At 43.3% G+C, this 20162-nt stretch overlaps 1 protein-coding gene across 1 annotated transcript in view; it reads left to right on the forward strand.

Annotated features, from left to right (window-relative positions):
- The first annotated feature begins 12120 nt into the window (after nucleotides 1-12120).
- Nucleotides 12121-20162, forward strand: part of LOC124594699 (odorant receptor Or2-like) — a 121408-nt gene continuing 113366 nt past the window's right edge. The window contains exon 1 of the mRNA XM_047133066.1: nucleotides 12121-12144. Within this exon, the coding sequence (XP_046989022.1) occupies nucleotides 12121-12144 (24 nt within the window). The remainder of the gene's footprint in view (nucleotides 12145-20162) is intronic.

Consider the following 20162-nt stretch of genomic DNA (forward strand, 5'->3'; position numbering starts at 1 on the left):
CGCAATCGCTTGGAAGAGACAATAATTTTGGAATCTACATGAAGCGTAAATTAATAGTAGCAGCTACTCGAAACTTCCACTGACTAAGTTACAGAAAAGAAATTTGTGCCAAGAATAAGTTTCTGGTTAATCTTAAAGTCGGAGTTTCCAATGTATAACGAATTTATCTCGTCCACATATTTGTGCGAAAACGCTTTTCGTTCCTATACTTACGTAAAAAACTAATACAGAAACAAACATATCAGCGAAAGTAATTTGAGACTGCTTTATTTCATATTCCCGAGCTATAAGATTTACGGAGCAGGCGGTTTGTCCCCACCAAATTCCAAGGAAGGCCGAGCCAGTTTACTGCATAGTGAAAGCTTGTAGGTTCACAGAAGAATGTAAAATATTGCATAGTAGATCGTGCAAAAGTATTCATCAGCGCTTTTAATGTCGTACAACTGAAACGTAAACCAATATAAAAGCATTTGCTTGGAATTCAATCGCCAACGGTCTTGCCGCAGTGGTGACACCGGTCCCCGTCAGATCACCGAGGTCAAGCGCAGTCGGGCTGGGCTAGCACTTGGATGGGTGACCATCTGGTCTGCCGAACGCTGTTGGCAAGCGGGCTGCACTCAGCCCTTGTTAGGCGTTGTGAGGAGCTACTTGACTGAGAAGTAGCGGCTCCGCTCTCGGAGACTGACATACGGTCGGGAGAGCGGTGTGCTGACCACATGCCACTCCATATTCGCCTACAGTGATGTCTATGGGCTGAGGATGTCACGGCGGCCGGTCGGTACCGTTGGGCCTTCATGGCCTGTTCGGGAGGAGTTTGGAATCCAATTACTTTCATATTACAGTAAGTAGTTTTTTTTTTAAAGGTGAGGGTGTGCACATACCAGATTTTTGCGAAAGGAGGTCACAGGTCGCGCAAGTTTAGCAAGCATTGCTCTTTGGTATGTGCAAAAATATCTACATGACATCCCTCTAGTCCAATACAGCAACTAATTGCTGGGTGAAAATATATGCATTAAAATTAAAATCAAAATACTGAAGGAACAAAAAATTCAGAAAAGTAAGACATATGAAGTTTTCGAAAACTTCCTTTCTTATAGCAAATAAAGAAATATTCTTCATATACCAAGGCTGCAACGACCTTCTGGATGAATCTGGTTCTCAAACAAGCGATTAAGACATTAGAGAATTATGATCGCGAAAATACACATATCAAAAAAGTTGTGCATCACCCTGGTCCCCAGAACTCCTGAAGATAGAGGGTGACTGTGAATATTGTCCCTTTGACTGCTCAGAGATGCCACTAAACCCGCCCAAAGATGGAAGCAACCACGCATGAGCAGCGCCTATTAGACAGATGGCATATTGGCGAGGAATCCGTCTTCATTGATGACCATTTGCGCCCCCATTGTGCACGTCTTTTGAACGGCGATTAATGCATCGCTCGATTAGAGTGGCCAGTATGTTCTCCAGACATGAACCCTATCGAACATGCCTGGGATAGATTGAAAAGGGTTGGTTATGGACTACGTGACCCACCAACCACTCTGAGGGATCTACGCAGAATCGTCGTTGAGGAGTGGGACAACTTGGACCAAATGTGCCTTGATGAACTTGTGGATAGTATGTCACGATGAATATAGGCATGCATCAATGCAAGAAGACGTGCTACTGGGTATTATAGGACCGGTGCGTACAGCTATTTGGGCCACCACCTCTGAAGGTCTCGCTGTATGGTGGTACAACATGCAACGTGCGGTTTTCAGGAGCAATAAGAAGTGCGGAAATGATGTTTATGTTGATCTCTATTCCAGTTTCCCGTACAGGTTCCGGAACTCTCTGAACAGAGGTGATGCAAAACTTTTTTTGATGTGTGTAAGATGTTATTGCCAATGTATCTGAAACTTTGAATGTATTTCAGTACAGCAGAAGCATGTCATTCACGTTTCCCGTAGATATTCCATTACGTTTATCCGTAATGACATGCCCAGTTCCACTAAATACCCTCTCGCTAGAGGCCCTAGAGGCAGGTCTACACAGAACTTCTAGTGCCACTTCCTACAGTCTGTGATAAGTTGTTGCTCTTGACTTTCACCACTACAGTAGCGACTCTCCCTCATCAAGACACTCTTTAAATATTCGATGGTGAGATTATGCAAACAACACAGCATGCTGTGAAAAGAAGTTAGCCAGCGGCACGCTGACCGACCTCCCTTCCAGGAAGACAACGCGACAGCAGCGGCCCCTAGGTGAAAAGAACATAAGCGCCGCGTCAGACTGGTGGCAGTCCACTTGGATAGCAGCGTCAACGTTAGGCACTTCGATAGCAGTGGAGGAAAGACTTTTGTCAGTTAGAGATCAGCAGTCACTGCAAAGACCGATTATTTTGTATGTCGCCCTTTGGTGTGTAACTGCCGAAGTTAAGTATCTGTAATTGTCTTTTCGTAATGAAACTCATTAATACGAGTTGTTTGTTTGTATGTCTAGCGAACCGAGTATGCAGGATTCCCAGGCGCAACGATGAATAGCCTATTCAGGCTGTTTTAGTTTTATTTCTAGACCGTGTCCCCATAGACAAATTATAGATCCAGGTATATCTTCTGAAGAAGGCTCTATTATTTGGGCCGAAACCTAGGTAAAGGTTGGTTTCATTACCGCAATCGAGGCAGATAGTTTCTTACATATATAACTCAAAAGGGTCTCGGATAGTGTCTCTCGCTGAACTGTCTGCATAGGGCTGCGTTAGATGCCTACTAGTGGATGTTACGGAGGGCCACTGATATTTCCGAAGGATTTTGGAACACTACAGTCTTCGACTGTGCTTTAGTGGAGACACAACATTGAGCCTGTCAGCTGCAATTCTCAGGACATCCGACCCGGCGTCATTAGCTGGAGGCATACGTGCGGAAAGTCCAGGAGTTTTCCTGCAGTTTCCACGTGAGAGCAAGTTCTAGTTGCTTCCAATATGGCGAAGGAGTGAACCACGGACCACATCGAAAAATTCAAAAAAAATGGTATCGCAAAATAACTTGTTTGTGGACAATGACCCAGGAACATTACATAAAGAAGAGTATAAAATAAAACATTTCTAGACAATATTCCAACTGCGGACCAAAGTGTTATAAAAACTTAGTGTTAAAAATTGAGATCAATTTTCATGAAAGAGCTCAGAATGGCGGAGGCTTTAGAAGGGAGCTGAAAAGAAAAGGATGAACTGTATAAACCAACAAAAAGTTGCTTGAACTATGTTCATTACTGTATTGCGCATTACTGTGTTATATCCATTACTTACATTACGAGTCATTTTTCCTTAAAACGGATCAAGAACGCCATCTTCGTAGTGTATTCTCAGAGGAGTGCCGGCGATTCAGGAAGAAAAGCCGCTCGCTTGTGGCCAGTCATTCCTGCCTTCCCTGCCGCTGTTTGTTTCCCAGCTGCACCGAGCCAGGGCTCTGCCGGGTACCCGAATGAGCCACGGGCGTCCACTGGGCATAGGTGCCCGCGCGCTCGGATCCTGGCACGGTTGAGCTCGAATACCCGCCGTCCGGGCACAGAAGGGACCGTTCGGGCCGGTAAAAGTGGTGCGACGGACGGCTGTGGCCAGTAGCGTCCAGAGTTGTCAAGAACGTCCCCCTATTGCTCGTTACACTGCGAACTGAAATTTCCGACCGTGAAATATGTGGAAATCAACGCCCCAAGTGTCGTTTCATTTACGTCCTTTATGCCACCTTCAGACGGCTTTCCGTGTCGATAATGAGCGGCGGAGTGTTTCGAATTTTTTTACTCGGTCAGTGATAAGATAATAACGTCATATAAACGCTACGCGTTGCGATTCTGACTTCCGTCGCAGAGGCGTCAAGTTAAAAGGCGAGGGGTGTGACTAACTTCCCATCATGTAATACGTCCACGATCTTGTTAGGAAGAAAAGTGACACCGTTAATCCACGTTACTGCTCACACTAACTTCTGAGCTTTGGCCTCTCTTTTTTTTCGCAAGTGTCGAGACCTTGCTGTTTGAAGCGTAGCCGAATCCAAGGGCGGCACTCTTTGCACCATTACGTAGGAAAGCTGTAGGCACCACGGAGCCAAATTTCAAACTTATGCGTCGCAGTGGGAGACAATTACGTGGTTTCTAAAAATTGTTCCTTTAATTGCGTTGTACTGTAAAGATGTTAATATAGATGTAAAAACTTATTCTAGTACAAACGGTTGACATGTATCCACTTCATGTTTTTAACATAGGTAAGCTCCACACGTAATTGGCCAGCACATTTCATTACTGTGTCCAAACTTCATCTATTTCTATTCACAATATGAATATGAATGGTACCTTTCTGATTCAATGATCTGACGTTTCATGCTCTACGAATAAATCCACAGTTTGCAACAAGTTATTCACAAGAAATACGTTTATTCGTATACCAATAACATCTGTAACCGCAAGATATCAGAACAATTGATGAAGTGCAGTTGGGTAGCAGAAAAATAACCAGTCAAAAGTGTGACACTAAGTCTGCTCAGAGTATAGAAACAGGAAATAAACTAAAAAGCGTGTTATGCAACCTCAGATACGCTATTTTCGTACAAAACGTCACATTTGACATTATTGGATTTATTGTATTATTTACATTCACTCCATCGCGTAATTTTGAGTAGCATAACTAAAACTGATCAAATTGTGTCTTCAGATCTTTGGTTTTTAAATTGTTCGAGTGAAGTTTAACCCAGGGCCAGCATCCTATTATACGAGGATATTCTGTAAGAGCGTGTAAAAGTTTAACAAGACGTAGAGGATGATCCCCTGAACAATTTGAGGAAGGGAACATGGAGTCGGAGAAGCCAGGTTAAGAAGATAATGGGTATAAATTCACATTACTGTGCACTTTTACATTAGTTAAAATTAACTGAAAATACCATCATTGGCACAATGAACGTACCATTTGTACTGTATCTTAAAAAAAGGTGCTGATACTAACGGGCATCAACGTCGAAGCAGGCATGACATCGATGAACAAGATTGTGATGCACAGTGACAAATATTCTTGGTGTGTTTCGAATCACATCACAGGCAGCTACAATTCTGGAAACTAATTCCATCTCCGTATCCACTGGGGTCTAATCCACAAGTGACTTTAGATATCCTCATAGGAAGTAATGAAATTCAGGTCAGGTTACCTCGCAGGCCTCCTCGTGTTGCCAGGTCCCTCGTTTTTTTCCTTCCACTGAACCAGACTCCCGCATTCGTCGATCGAGAACAATAAACACTCGTCGTGACGGCTGAAGCCTGTTAGGAAATCTTTCCCTGTAGAGCCTTTTCAGCAGCGAGAGCATTGCACAGAAGGTGCATAACAGTGAGTTCTGCGAAACTGTACCTGTACCGCTTCATCATATTGTACCGTTCGTCTCTTAATACCACTGAATAATGAATGGGTCTGTCGTTGATTTATAGCACGTTCTGTCACCGGACAATGTAAATACGGCACAACAGAGCTACCTTAGGGACAAGTAAAGTAAACAAAACCTGCATCATGACTTCCTAGTAATCAGGTCCATGATACTCGTATCGTTGCAAGAAATAAATAATATACATGTAAATAAACAGCACAGCACGTGTAAACTTGTACGCATGCTAGTTGTAAATAAGCTGGAAAACAGTAATGCTAGACAAAGCGATAGACAAGTTTACTTCCCTATCTCCTTAAGCTGGCCTCTCCGACCCCAGGTTCCCTGCCTCAAATTGTTCACTGGAGCAATCACTATATCCTGTTACATTGTAGCACGCTCTTGCGGAACCACCCTGTATGAATGTACGAAAGCTTCCAAAAGCACCTAGAAATTGGCTGGTGGAGTGCACTATAAACAGCTGAGAACTGAGCCCAGGCGGCTCCCGTCTTCCCAGTGGGGCAGAGTGGACTGCAGGATTCCTAACTCTAAGGTGGCATGTTGCGTTTTGTTGCGTCCCATAGAGTTTCGGTAAGTCCCGTGTCCAAGACAGGACCTTGAAATTTCTCTCCTTGGTTCCTTTTAAACTAACTGACGCTTTCGTACACGTAGATGAAGCCACATTCGGTAGAGAATGGCCGTGTCTTCTACAATAGCTCTGCCTTGGGAAACAAGATATTCTCGACAAGCCGTCACAGAGAAATAGTAAACAACTGTAGTGCTTAAGTTGTGCAACACTTTCCATTCGCAGTTCTTGATACCTCTCCATTGTTCTGGGCTTAAAATTAATGAGTTTTCTAGGATAGGATGACTTCCTCCACGGCAATGACCGTGGATTCCGAGACCATAGCTCATGTAAAATGTGGTGTCACCGCCAGACACCACACTTGCTAGGTGGTAGCCTTTAAATCGGCCGCGGTCCGTTAATATACGTCGGACCCGCGTGTCGCCACTATCAGTGATTGCAGACCGAGCGCCGCCACATGGCAGGTCTAGAGAGACTTCCTAGCACTCGCCCCAGTTGTACAACCGACTTTGCTAGCGATGGTTCACTGATAAAATACGCTCTCATTTGCCGAGACGATAGATAGCATAGCCTTCAGCTACGTCATTTGCTACGACCTAGCAAGGCGCCATTATCAGTTGCTATTGATCTTGTGAGGCATGTACCGTCAGACCGACGTTCACCATTAATGGATTAAAGTTAAGTATTCCACCAGCTACGTCCGTTTTTCTAAAGTCTAATTTCCCTGTCCTGTTCCAGACCTCATGCCAGCCTGCGTCAGCTAAAACGCGTGTCTTTCGGCTTCCTCTAATATTAGGGTGTTGGCTCTCATGCCAACCCACAACATAAAACCCCTCTCGTGTTTTTATTACGTGTTCTGAAAACCGTGACACAAGCCACTCAGGCAGATTCAGTATTTCTTGACATCCCTCTTTTGTTATGAGCTTAAAAGGAATTATCTGTCTAGAACAGGATGACCTTCTCCATGCCAATGAGCATGGACTCCGAGACCATCGGTCTTGTAAAACCCCACTCGCGCTTTTCATACTTGTGCTGACAGCCACGACACAAGGCTCTCAGATAGATTCACTATTTCTTGACTTCTGAAAATTTTTCACTGCCACACTTACGTTTGTTATGGAAAGCACAATCGTATGGGGTATCAAGTGAAATCTGTGTGTGGACTGAGCATTTCTTGGTATGGGGAAAACGAAAAAAAAAATTAAAATTATTTTGGGACCTTTGCTGTTCATGTTGTTTATTACCAGTAATCATTTTGCAGACAGCATTAGTAATATTCTCAGATCTTTTCAAATGTTGCAAAATGGCTCTGAGCACTATGCGACTTAACTGCTGAGGTCATCAGTCACCTAGAACTTACAACTACTTAAACCTAACTAACTTAAGGACATCACACACATCCATGCCCGAGGCAGGATTCGAATCTGCGACCGTAGCGGTCGCGCGGTTCCAGACTGTAGCGCCTAGAACCGCACGGCCACTCCTGCCGGCTCAGATGTTGCAGTTATCTATAATGATGTATATAAATATTCAGTCAGATCTCGATAAGATTTCATAGTGCTGCAAAGACTGCGAACTTGCTTTAAATATCGAGAAGTGTAAAATTGTGCACTTCATGAAGTAAAAAAAGGAATGTGCTACAACTACTTTGCAGTGTAAAACTTAAGGACGAGCTACACAAATACAGGGTAATACGTACTCGGTGGAAGTGAATGAGAGTGCGGAAGCTTGTTGGCAGAGGTCTCTCAGTCCGGCAGAGAAAGATGGAGCGAGGCGGGGCGCATGAGTGATACGGCTCCCGCAGCGAACTTGTGACGTTGTACTAGTCGGCTTGTCCGCCACACCAAAGAACCAGCATGGCACCCGTGACCAACCTGGCAGTCAAGCAAGCCCGAGTTATGGTACTGGTAGGTCTTCTAGAGTCACGCTACAGTCCGTTGCAATCGGCGACTCTAAGTAGTTAGTAACGTGGCAGGCAATCTTTATAGAAGTGTGTGAAAACTGTGCAATGAATAAAACTTGTGTAACCTTCAACTCCAAAATGAGCCAAGTGCCCGCTCTTGCCGCCCTCGCGAAAACATTTGTTTACAGTACTTCTCTGACTCTGGTTAGTGCCGCTCTTCTCCATAAATATCATGAAAATTAATCTGGAACATTCTATAGGAAATGTTCGTCGTATTTCATTCGCATGTTGTTCACCTAAACCACTTGAGAAACTTTAAGTTGGAACACTACTTCATTCTACTCTGTATTACCAGTTAATGTTCTTCTCATCACATTCAGACCGCTTACGTATCGTCTACGTTATTTTCAAATTTTATTTTAACCTAACTCTGCGCCTCAAAATTCTGTCCGCGTCCACTACAGGTCGATTTTACACGTCGATATTTTTGTCCATGTTGTGCGTTAATTATTTGACGGACAATATTAAAAGCATCTCACAATACTTGCAGATATTGCTGTTTATGTTGGAGCAATGTTGCTTTATGGACCTGAAACCTGAATAAGCTGGAAGATTATCGCCAGCGAATCTTGCGGAGGCTTCTGCATATAACGTGACAAGACAGACGCACTGAGAAAACAGTGTGTGGGAGATCAGAGGAAACAATTTAAGGATGTAATGTGACTAACATGAACGTGTGTCACATCGATGACAACAAATGGGAGACATTAGCCCCTGACCTTCATCTTCGAGTTCACTAGTCCATTGCTTGACGCATTTTTTTAAGAACACAGTCGACGAACTGTGATTGTTTGAGGCAACCACCTATCACCACTGCAGCCAACTTTGTGCACCTCGGACGGTCATTTTCGGACTCTCAGACGACCGATAGACAGACCTACTCGACTGCGAGTGTTTCTGAAAAAGCTGCACAAATATTGTCAGATCTTTACAAGATTTCTAACTGGCGCAAATACTGATAATTTGCTTTAAAATATTCGTAAATGTAAAACTGTGCAATTCACAAAACTCGCAAACATTATATCCCACGACGATAATATCCATGAGTCACAATTGAAAGCAGTCAACTGAGAAAAATATGAGGTTCATTCAAAGGAAACCTGGTCAGTGCGTCTGCCTTCGCCTTACACGTAAGGTGGCACCACGTGACTGGGGGTATGGCGGCGGCATCTGTTGGTAGAGAGACTGACGAGTGAGCACCGTCTGATGTTGCATAGCGCCAGTACGGTTTCAGGCCGAAGAGAAGGTGGTCACACAAGTTATCGTTCACTAACGAACATGCAGACGAAAAAGCAGGACCAACGAGGAGAGATTCGATATTTGGCGGCGGACGGAGTTGGAGGCCGCGAAATGTACCGACGGATGAAGTCTGTGTACTGTGAACACAGTCTGAGTCGTTTAAGTGTTGTGGAATGGCTCAAACGACTCCTTGAGGGACGCGAGCCACTGGATGACGATGCGCGTCCTGGACAGGCTGATGGTGTCATCATACGAGAAATGGTTGCGGAAGTGAATGTTTTAGGCTCGGACAACCGCAGAATCACGGTGGACGAGATCCATCGGTTGCTGGGTATTAACGTGGGCACCGCCGAAGTGTGTGACAGTCCAGGCGCCGATCCCACAGCAACCCACTGGCTTCTTCGAGGATGGATTCGACCGGCTAGTGTCGCAGTGGGATACAAGTGCCAACAGTTTTGGCGACTAGTTTTGAGTATGTGTACTGTGTATAAATGCATTTTTAACAAAATCGTTACCGTTACTTTCACTAGTGACCTGATTTCACTTGAATGCCCCTTATACCTGGTTGTAACAATATGTAAGGGTATTATCAGATAGGCTCAGCGGTAAACTTCGGTTCATTAGTAGCATGCCGGTAAAATAAAGCTAGTCTACACATATAGTTGCTTCTAAACAGCTTGTGCGACCTGTCCAAGAATGGGACTCATACGAAATAGGGCTAATAGAGAACGTGACAATGAAACTACTATTCTCGTTGGTCTGAAGAGTGTATGAAACTGACTAAATGTCATCAGACCTTACCGTAAACATCATATACATAATTCCAAAGACTGCAAGAGCTGACAAGCACGAGAATTATCGCACAGTCACATTACCGGCCCATCCATGCAAGTTGCTGACAAGAATACTACACAGAACCATGGAAAAGAAAACTGAGTAACAGATTACGATTCGTTTGACTTTGGGAAAGGTAAAGGCACCACAGAGGCAGTACTGACGTCACGGTTGATACTGTAAGAAAGACTGAAGAAAAATCAAGACACATTCATAGGATTTGTTCATCGGGGAAAAGCGTTATGAGAAAAATAGGGGCAAGCTACAGGGAAAGGTGGTTAATATACAATATGTACAAGAGTCAAGCGGAAACAACAAGAGTGGAAAAAGAAGAACGAAGTGCTCAGATTAAAAATTTCATGAGACAGGGGTGCAGACTTTCACCCCTAGAGCTCAATCTGTATACGGAAGAAGTAACGACGGGAATAAAAGAAATGATCAAGACTGTGATTAAAATTCAAAGTGAAAAGTTACAAGTGATATGAGTGACAATGCTATCCTGAGTGAAAGTGAAGAAGACTTACAGGATCTACTGAATGGAATCGAAGAAAGAGGAAAGTAATGAGAACTACCAGAAATGAGAACAGCAGTAAAGTTAATATCAAAATTGGTGATCATGTAGTAATTAAAATTAAAGAATTATGCTATCTAGGCAAAATGACCTATGACGGCCGAAGGGAGGAGGACATCAGAATCAGACTAGCACTGAAAAAATGGTATTTCTGGCCAAGAGAAGTCTACTAGTATCAAACATTTGCCTTAATCTGAGGAAGAGATTATTGAGAATTGTAAGGTAGTGAAACATGGGCTGTGGGAAAAACGGTACAGAAGACAGTCGAAACATTGACATGTGGTACCACAGAAGAATATCAAAAATTAGGTGAACTGACAAGGTAAGAAATGTGGAAGTTCTCCTAAGAATCACCGAGGAAAGGAATATTTGGAAAACACTGCCAAGAAGAAGGGACAGGATGGTAAGGATATCTGTTAAGACATCAGGGACTAACTTCCGTGGTACTGGAGGCAGCTGTAGAAGGTGAAAACTGTAGAGGAAGATTGAAATACGCCCCGCAAATAATTGAGGAAGTAGGCTGAAAGTGCTACTCTGAGATGAAGAAGCTGGCACAGGAGTGGAATTCGTGGCGGACAGCGTCAAACCAGTCGGAAATCTGATAACTCAAAAAGAAGGGGGGGGGGGGGGGGGGGGAAATAATGGACGTCACGTAAGGTTACACGTTTAGTTGAGTAATCGGAGAGTTCCACGGTGATGCTAGAAACTTTGAAGTGGTAGGCACCAGAAGGCACACACTGTCTCGCGGAAGCCTGCTTACTACTTTTTAGAGACCAACATGATGTGATTAATCTATAAATGTACTACAATGTGTTACATATCACTCCGACAATGAGACAAAGACAAGTTCACCCGAAATACAGCGCGCACGGAGACATTTGATGAGTCATACCTTCAGCGCTCGACACGCGAACGGATCTGAAAGAAGCCCTATTAAGTGGTACAGTTGGAAGTACCGTCTGTCAAGCACTTCAGAGTTAACTGTAAAATATTTATTAAGATGTAGAAGGTCGCCAGTTTTCTTTACGCCTAGTCTTTGTTTCGGAATTTTTCGGCCCAGATTGTTTCTTCTTTGTACCGGAGATTACAGACGTTGTTTCGTATCGATATCAAAAGCCACGCTCTTTAAATGACTTGCATTTCCCGGGATTTCAAATAATGTGTTATGATAAATGAATTAAAGATCACACCACTGTCCGGATGTCGGGTTCATTGAGTATTTTTCCAGAATATGAGGCCTTTATGTAACTACTCACTGTTTCTGATTGTGTTCGACAATATTTAATTCTGTTGCTATTCAACCGCCGTAACTTTTCTGTGTGATACAGCTGACCCGTTTCAAAAACTATTTAATTGGCTTCGAGGCGTTTCTGTTGTCTCAGTAATATTTAAATATTTAGCGCATCGCTGGAGATGGGCTTGAATAATTGAGAGCGGTGCTGCCAAAGGGGTAGGGGAAGAGGTCACCGCTGAGCAGACTCGCAGGCAAAAGCCGAGTCTCCGACGTTCAAGAGCGCAGTAACGCCAGACACGGGAGGCGACTGTGGCCATGGCTGGAGCAGTAGGTAAAACGGTGAGTCTGCCATAGCAGGTTGTGGTATATAGACTGGCATGCAACGGGTGGACGTAACTGTGGTGAAACATGTAGAGGTGCGTCGTCTGGAAACGATATCACTGAAGAAACGCTCAGAAAAGCTTTACTGCAACCCCTCCTTTTCGTTAAAGAAATGTTTGACTATCTTTAGATATAGAAAAAACAAGATAGGCCTATTTAATCTTCACATACGACGCGTTTCGGCTGTTCTTGGCATCACCAAACAATGAAATAAAAGGTCTTGCTAGTCTTGACCGGGGTGTCGAACGTAATTGAAAGTCCCATTGGTTCATTACATCACCAATAAAATTCTTCCTACTCGTATCCGAGGCATGGAACGTGTTTAAAAGTCCCAAAGAACCGAGAAGAAACAACTAGATAGCCACTGTCAATGCTTTTTTTATATCACCCATGGACACAAATATGGTCTGTTTACAACACTTTGAGCACGCGCTGGTATGCCGGCAACGAGATGTTATGGTTGTTCAGGCAAAACCATCGGGATGCGGCAAACTTTGCCGTGATTTTGTTTGAATATCTGGCTGTCTGAGTTATTGGCCTTCGTACTTGTGCAATACGACTGCACAGGTAGATAGATTCACGCGCAAGATTATTGTGTCGATTTATCAGACATCCTAACCGTGCCCCTGCTGACGCATGCACTGTCACGATGTCCACTACTTTTCTTTATAAGTTAACACCAGAACAAGACAATAAGATGAACAGTTTGGAACGACGTTAAAACTGCTTAAACGACCACTCGATTTATTCTTCTTTAAGCACATGAAAGATGTACCACAATCACATTCGTTTTACATTGACAATCACTCACTTAACATAGTTCCAATTGCCTTTACGACCGCTGTTCATTACTTTAAAGTCGCCTATTAATGACATATGCTATCCTCAGTGACTAAATTAAACCCGATCTTCAGTTTAGTCACTTTTAAACACGACTGCGCTCAGCGTCCACACATACGACGCGATCGTTACCATGGTTTAGGCAAAACCACGGGGGTGCGGCAAACGTTGCCGTGCTTATAGTATTGTAGTATGGGGCATCCCCGCGTCGTTAACGCCACTCCACAGGAAGAAAAGAGGAATAAGGGTAGATTCGATCCGTTAGGTACAGCATAATGTATCTGCAGCCTTTCAAGTTCTTCAACCGTAGTTGCTGGAAAGAGGGGGCGTGCCAGTGTGGAATGGCTGAGAGATCTGTGGAACGTGCTTGCAGGGCAACAGAGGAACGTTCATTTTATTATGGAGGTAGGCGAGGGCAGCAAGTGCTGCTTGCCTGCATTACGTTGCTGAAAGATAACGTCACCGAGACAGTACACCGAACCACATATGGTCGTGTTGTGTACCCAGTGGCACTCCTCACCGACACGCCAGGTGAGCTCATATGTTAATGACAAATGCAATATAGGAACGTCGTACGCAGAACTGGGATTGACCTGAGATGATGACGTGGTAACACTCCTGTGCCCTGTCTTGTCGGTGGGCGCAATAACTCCCCCTCCCCCCCCCCCCTCTGCTTTCATGTCAAGGGAATCCGAAACAATAATTGCCTTGCTGGCAGCCTCCGTTATTCTAGCTGACGTCGCTCTGTCCTTGTGGACAGTACAAACAGGCCCGTGACGTTACTGTATGATCTTATACAGCCGAGCGAACAATATGTTTGTCCTATCGGGTGCTAATCGTATGGGGCCGTTGAGATCACGCAAGGCCCTCTGAACCCGTCGATTTCATGACAGTTGCGTAACTATGACCTATACGTGGAGCAATATCGTGCAACGATAAAGCATACTCTCGACAGATCACGTGCAGCCGCTGTCGCACGCAGATATAAATTTTTCCATGACACAAAGGGGTTAACAGACTCTCCCCAATTCTAAAAAACAATGCGGTTCCTGAACTCGCAGCGTAATATTTCCTTATGGGAAGAAAGTAGATGCCGTTCTCCCCACCTACTCTGTGTAGTTGCAGTGAAATGCTTATCATTTGCGTATTGCTTCATGCCTATGTGGTTTGTTGCATACTGCCTTCATACCGCTGCAATTTCAGTGGCCAGCGTTGTAGTAATCATAAACAATTTGGAGATGTACACTTACCTACAACCAAGTGTAGTCTGCAAAACTTTGTACAGATATCTAGGCAGGTCTTTCAGATCTTTACAGTATTTAAATGTGGTTTCAACAATGGCATCTAGCTTTAAATGTTCAGAAATGCTAAATTTTGAATCTCATAAAAAGCAGAAACGTAGTGTCCTGTGACCATAATATGAGTGAGTCACGACTGGGATCAGTCATGGCGTACAAATACTTCGACGTAGCAACTTTTGAGCTTATTTAACAGAAAGATCACATAGACTAAGACATCACATAAACCAGGTGGCAGGTGAGGGAGTTCGGTTCGTTAGTAGGATACTAAGGAAAATGCAGTCCTTCTACAAAGCAGACTGTTGACAGAGTACCCGTGCGATCCATCCTAGAATGGAGCTCAAGTGCGAGGGACTCATACTGACTAGAAGCAATGAGAGATATTGAACATCTACAAAAAACAGCTCCTCGAATGGTGGCAGGTATGTTCGGCTCACGGGGTAGCACCACGGGAATACTGAAAAAGAACAAGAGACAGACGCTTGGATACAGGCGTCAACATCCCGCGAAAGTTTCGCGAATCTGCATTTAGTGTGTACCCTAGGTTCAAATGGCTCTGAGCACTATGGGACTCAACTGCTGAGGTCGTTAGTCCCCTAGAACTTAGAACTAGTTAAACCTAACTAACCTAAGGACATCACAAACATCCATGCCCGAGGCAGGATTCGAACCTGCGACCGTAGCGGTCTTGCGGTTCCAGACTGCAGCGCCTTTAACCGCACAGCCACTTCGGCCGGCTGTGTACCCTATGAATATACGATATTCCCCTGCGTTTCGTTCCCATAGGCAACTATCAACATCTTCAGCCCAATATTACATTAGCTTCTTTCAAAGAAAAATTAATAAGTTTAAATGTTTGTAGTATTTGGAATCATTGGAGTCATTACTTAAAAACACAGGGATAAAATGCATACAAAAAGATTATTTACATAGTGTACATAAACAGGATTGCAGTTGGACGGAGGACATGAAATACTAGCAGTGCTCGAAAAGGGAGTGAGACTGGGTGGCAACCTATTCGCCATGTCATTCCGTACATTAAACAAGCAGTAAGGGAAACCGAGGAGAAACTTTGAACAGGAATTTAAATTCGGGGAAACAAACATAACTCGTGGAGATTTGACGAAGGTAATTTAGTTCTGTCAGAGACAGCAGGACTTCACAGTTCAATTAATCGGAATTATAGTGTCTTGTAAAGACGTTATAAAATAAATATCAACAGAAGTACAAGAATTTTACTGTAACGTAACCGATTCAAATCGGAAGACTGTGAGTTCCTTTTCAAATTTTTCCGTGTGTTCCTTTGATGGAGCTACACTCACATACAAACAGTCACTCAGAATGAATAAATGGTCGAACACCCGTTTCTCTGGGCTCATGACAACAGGGATAGCACGGTAGGTAGGAAAAAATCTCGCATCTCAAATTTAATTTATATAGATCGTAGGATTGTTGATGAAAGTTCAGTGTCAGCTCCTATGAGAATACTTTCCTGTTTATTTAAAAGACTTATTGAAAATTGGGGGTACCATCTGCCACGTTCTACCTTCCTCAGCACCTTAAAAATTTCCCCAAATATTTTGGCAGACGACCATATTCGCGGTATTTTTAAGATGCAGCACACCGCTCACACCCCCTAGCTCCCCTAAAAGTAACTCCCTCACACCCGTTGGTCCATCGTTGCAGGTCGCTCATACCCATCCGCTCCCATTCGCCCAATCTCACTCACTCATTCAGCCCAACTCATTGTCACTATTTCTTTCTCTCTCTCTCTGTCACTGTCTCCTGCTTCACAGTCACAGTCTCCTTCCTTCTGTCCTCTTGCTGCTGTCACCTCTCAGTGTCACTCTCTTGCTCTTTCTTACTCTTACTATCTCATTAATTCCTTACAATTTCTGGCATCTCTTCTCACTGTCACTCTCTCATTAAATCCGTACCACTGCTGGCACCTGTTCTCACTGTCCCTATCTCTCTCTTCATCGTTTTCATTTTCACATACTCTGTCCCTTATAATCACTGGCTCTCACCCGCTTCCAGTTTATCCTTTTCTGCATTCCCCTCCCATTGGCACTGTCTCCTGCACTCTTTTCCTGTGACTGTTCTGTTCATATGGTTCAAATGGCTCTGAACACTATGGGACTTACCATCTGAGGTCATCAGTCCCCTAGAACTTAAAACTACTTAAACCTAACCAACCTAAGGACATCACACACATCCATACCCCAGGCAGGATTCGAACCTGTGACCGTAACGGTCGCGTGGTTCCAGACTGAAGGACCTAGAACCGCTCGGCCACACCAGCCGGCTGACTATTCTGTCACTATCAACTAAGTTCCATTATCACTGTGTTCCTCTCTTTTTCTCACACTGCCATTATCTCCTTTACTGTTCTACCACAACCACTGCATATCTTCTTTCAGTTCAAAAATGGTTCAAATGGCTCTGAGCACTATGGGAGTCAACTGCTGAGGTCATTAGTCCCCTAGAAATGAGAACTAGTTAAACCTAACTAACCTAAGGACATCACAAACATCCATGCCCGAGGCAGGATTCGAACCTGCGACCGTAGCAGTCTTGCGGTTCCAGACTGCAGCCCCTTTAACCGCACGGCTACTTCGGCCGGCTTCTTTCAGTATTTATTACCTTTCCGACTCCTTCCTACTGCCGCTATCTCCTTCTCTCTCAGCATAAAAAAGAGCGAATATGTCCGCATTACAAAATTGTTGGTAAAATTTTGAAAGGTGCTGAGGAAAATCGAATAAGGCAGCTTTTCAGTCAGTTTTGTTCTCCAATATGAGCGTTTTTCCCTTCTTTTCCTTGCTACAACCGGGCATGTCACTCATATGAGAAGAACTGCATGGGTCAGGAAAATTTTGATAGTATACTTACGTGAAACTGAAATAATGCTAAACTAATTTTACGTGCACAAAAATTTTGCTTGTGCTTCAGTACTATAACATGGGGTTTCCAGAACCCTTCTGATGATATCAGACATACATTACAGCATATTTCTGCGTGCTACGTCACTTCCTAAACTACGTTTCCGCCTCACACAAGATTTTACGATCGTATTTTACGTATGCAAATAGGGTAACACTAAATCTCTGTTATGTCGGGAATGGAAAAAATATACCAAAAAATTTTAACGTTTATTCGAATTTGGGATCTTCGGAACATATCACAAAAATTTCTATCATTTACTGTGCATAGCCGTCTTTGAACCCGTGGATCGTTTTTTGTACACAAAAACCATATTTCTGGGGTGTTTGTCAATAGCAGATAAAGAGTTTTGAAACTTGAAGACGTCACCTCTACACAAGTACTTTTAGAAGATTCGTATACAGTTAAAATTTGAGTAGTTTACTGTGGTTGGTTATTAGGATATCCGCTGCTGATTGAGAAAAAAGAAAACGCATTTTTCGAGTATTCTCAGGAACTGCCCACGAACTAAATGGTGCTTCTATGCACCTTTAACACGCACCGTAAACGTCATCTGATGCAAAAAGAATCAAACGATTTGTGCCATTGCCTAAGCTGAAGGAAGTGCGCAATATTTGACCTTGTACTATAGCATAGTTACAATGAGATGAAAGTTCTTTCGGGTACACAAATGGTGCTCAGCCCAAGGGATTTCCAAAACACCTGACCTTACCTTTCTATCATCAGTAGAACCACATGTACGAACCCCGAAAAAAACCTGTTATTATGCTCGGCTTTTGAAACATACTGGTTGCGCCTTTTGTCATGTGTACCGATAAACTTGAAACTTCCTGGCAGATTAAAAGCTAATGTCTGAAGTAACGCTATGAGGGCGGATCGAAACATCATAAAGGCAAGGAAACAAAAAAAGGAGGAAAGAAGTTGACAGCGCACTTAGCCCGGGTTCCAGTCCCAATCCAGCGGACATTTTTGTTCCGTCAGAAAGTTTCGTGTGTATGCGCACACTCCGCTGCAGAGTGAAAATTTCGTTCTGCACATAGGCTTGGTTGGATACTCTTAACTAATATGGTTCTGGGGTATGTGCAGTTCTCCGAACACAATACACTGCTCTTTTTTTACTAACGTCACTGATCCTGATGATGTAATTATTTGTTGGTTGAAAACATTAAATTTCACATTTTTTTATAACTTTTGCAGTATTTATATGGGTTCCCGTTAGGTCTAGTAAAATTTTGTTTTACTGTTCTGTATGAAGAGGAGTCTGTTAGGATACTGCAGATCTGACTTCAGTGAGCTGGTATAGCCCTACAAAGTGCTTCGTTTTGCCTGGTGGCGTCAGATTTGCTTGTGATCATTAAATTAGTTCAGGGCTATAAAGCAGTCGCTTTTTCAAAAATGTCAGTTACATAGGTGTGTCTGACTAATTTTCAACATTTGATAAAGAGGCAGAATATTGTATCTGGGTAAAGCGGACAGTTCGCGTAATGGCCCATTGTAGACTCAGAAAGTTTTCAGGCAGATCCCAGGCACACTGTTAATGGGACACAGGGAGGCCCAAATGGAAGCGTTTGGGGGAGGATTCCCGATGCCTGCGTTATGTGATGAGCGAGGAAAACCTTACGGAAGCCTTGGTAGATTTGGGGAGGTTTGGAACTTATTTAATTCGATTTAGTTTCTTCGAAGTTAAGTAGCATTTTGGGCAACAATTTTCCTCCAGTGGACTCGATCAGCTGCGAGGTTTGCAGCTTTCTCCGAGTTCATGGCATGCACTGAAGATCCTTTACAAAAGTTTGTTTCGAGGTGTTACGTGGTTTTCCTTTACTTCTGTATCGATCCCTTGGTTACACAACAGTACTGTTCTCATGGTTCTTTCATCTTTCATGCGTAGAAGATGCCCTGCAAACCGACATCGGTTTAGTGCAGGCTACGTAAACCACATCTTCTCAGTAGCTAATCATGTCAAACGTGTTCGCAATAAATTATTTTCAAAATTTGTCTCAATCGTAATTAGTGAAAAACATTGAGCTTGTGTGCTGATTTTACTGAAATTTTCCAGGAGTCACTAGCATACACGGCCATCGGTAGTATGATAAAGGAGTACAGCCGAAGCTATACTGTCATATGGATCGCATTCGCTGTAAGACTCCAGAAGCTTTCTCAGTTCTGTTGCTGACCTCTGCATCTACTTCCCATTATTACAGATGAGATGTGGAAATCTGTCGACACCTTATGGTACATTATATTACATTATAATTTGAGCGGGTACATTTTCAATTTTTATGCACAATGATTTTTGTCTTATCGCCATTAATTTTTTTGGCCTATAGAACAGACTATTTCATTGAGCTAACTGCCCATTAGTTCTAAACTTTGTGGTGTTTCTGCCAGAAGAACAGCGTCATCACCAAAATGCAGATCCATAGCCCCAGACTGCTAGTTCCAACGTTCATGTGAGAGATATCCAATGTTTTTTCAGTATTAAATCTTGAACCAATATTAAAAGGAATTGTGCAAAATACATCCTTGTCTGACGTCCGTGAGAATGCCACAGGAAGTGGTGTTCCCATGTTCTGTTCCTGTACAGCAATTCGAGTCTAGTTCAAGGTTTCTGAAGATGTCAGTAGATTGTCAAGAATTCCATACAGACTTAGAATATTTCTTAATTTTTGTAATATTACTGTGTTCCTACTGCCAAAAACTTTTATTTAGTGTCTCTAATTAACGAACTTTAGGAACAGTAGACAGTTGAATTCTATGCAAGTTCTGTTACGTTTCAAACAACAAATATTTGTTCAGAGCAGGATCTCCCACTTCGAGAGCAAGCCTTTGGTTCCCATAGTGGGCAATCTGCTGCTTAGAAGAACGAAGCAAAAGACTTTGACTGGCACCGAGAGAAGC

Source organism: Schistocerca americana, chromosome 2 (assembly GCF_021461395.2).
Source record: "Schistocerca americana isolate TAMUIC-IGC-003095 chromosome 2, iqSchAmer2.1, whole genome shotgun sequence".
In the NCBI taxonomy this organism is placed as follows: Eukaryota; Metazoa; Arthropoda; class Insecta; order Orthoptera; family Acrididae; genus Schistocerca; species Schistocerca americana.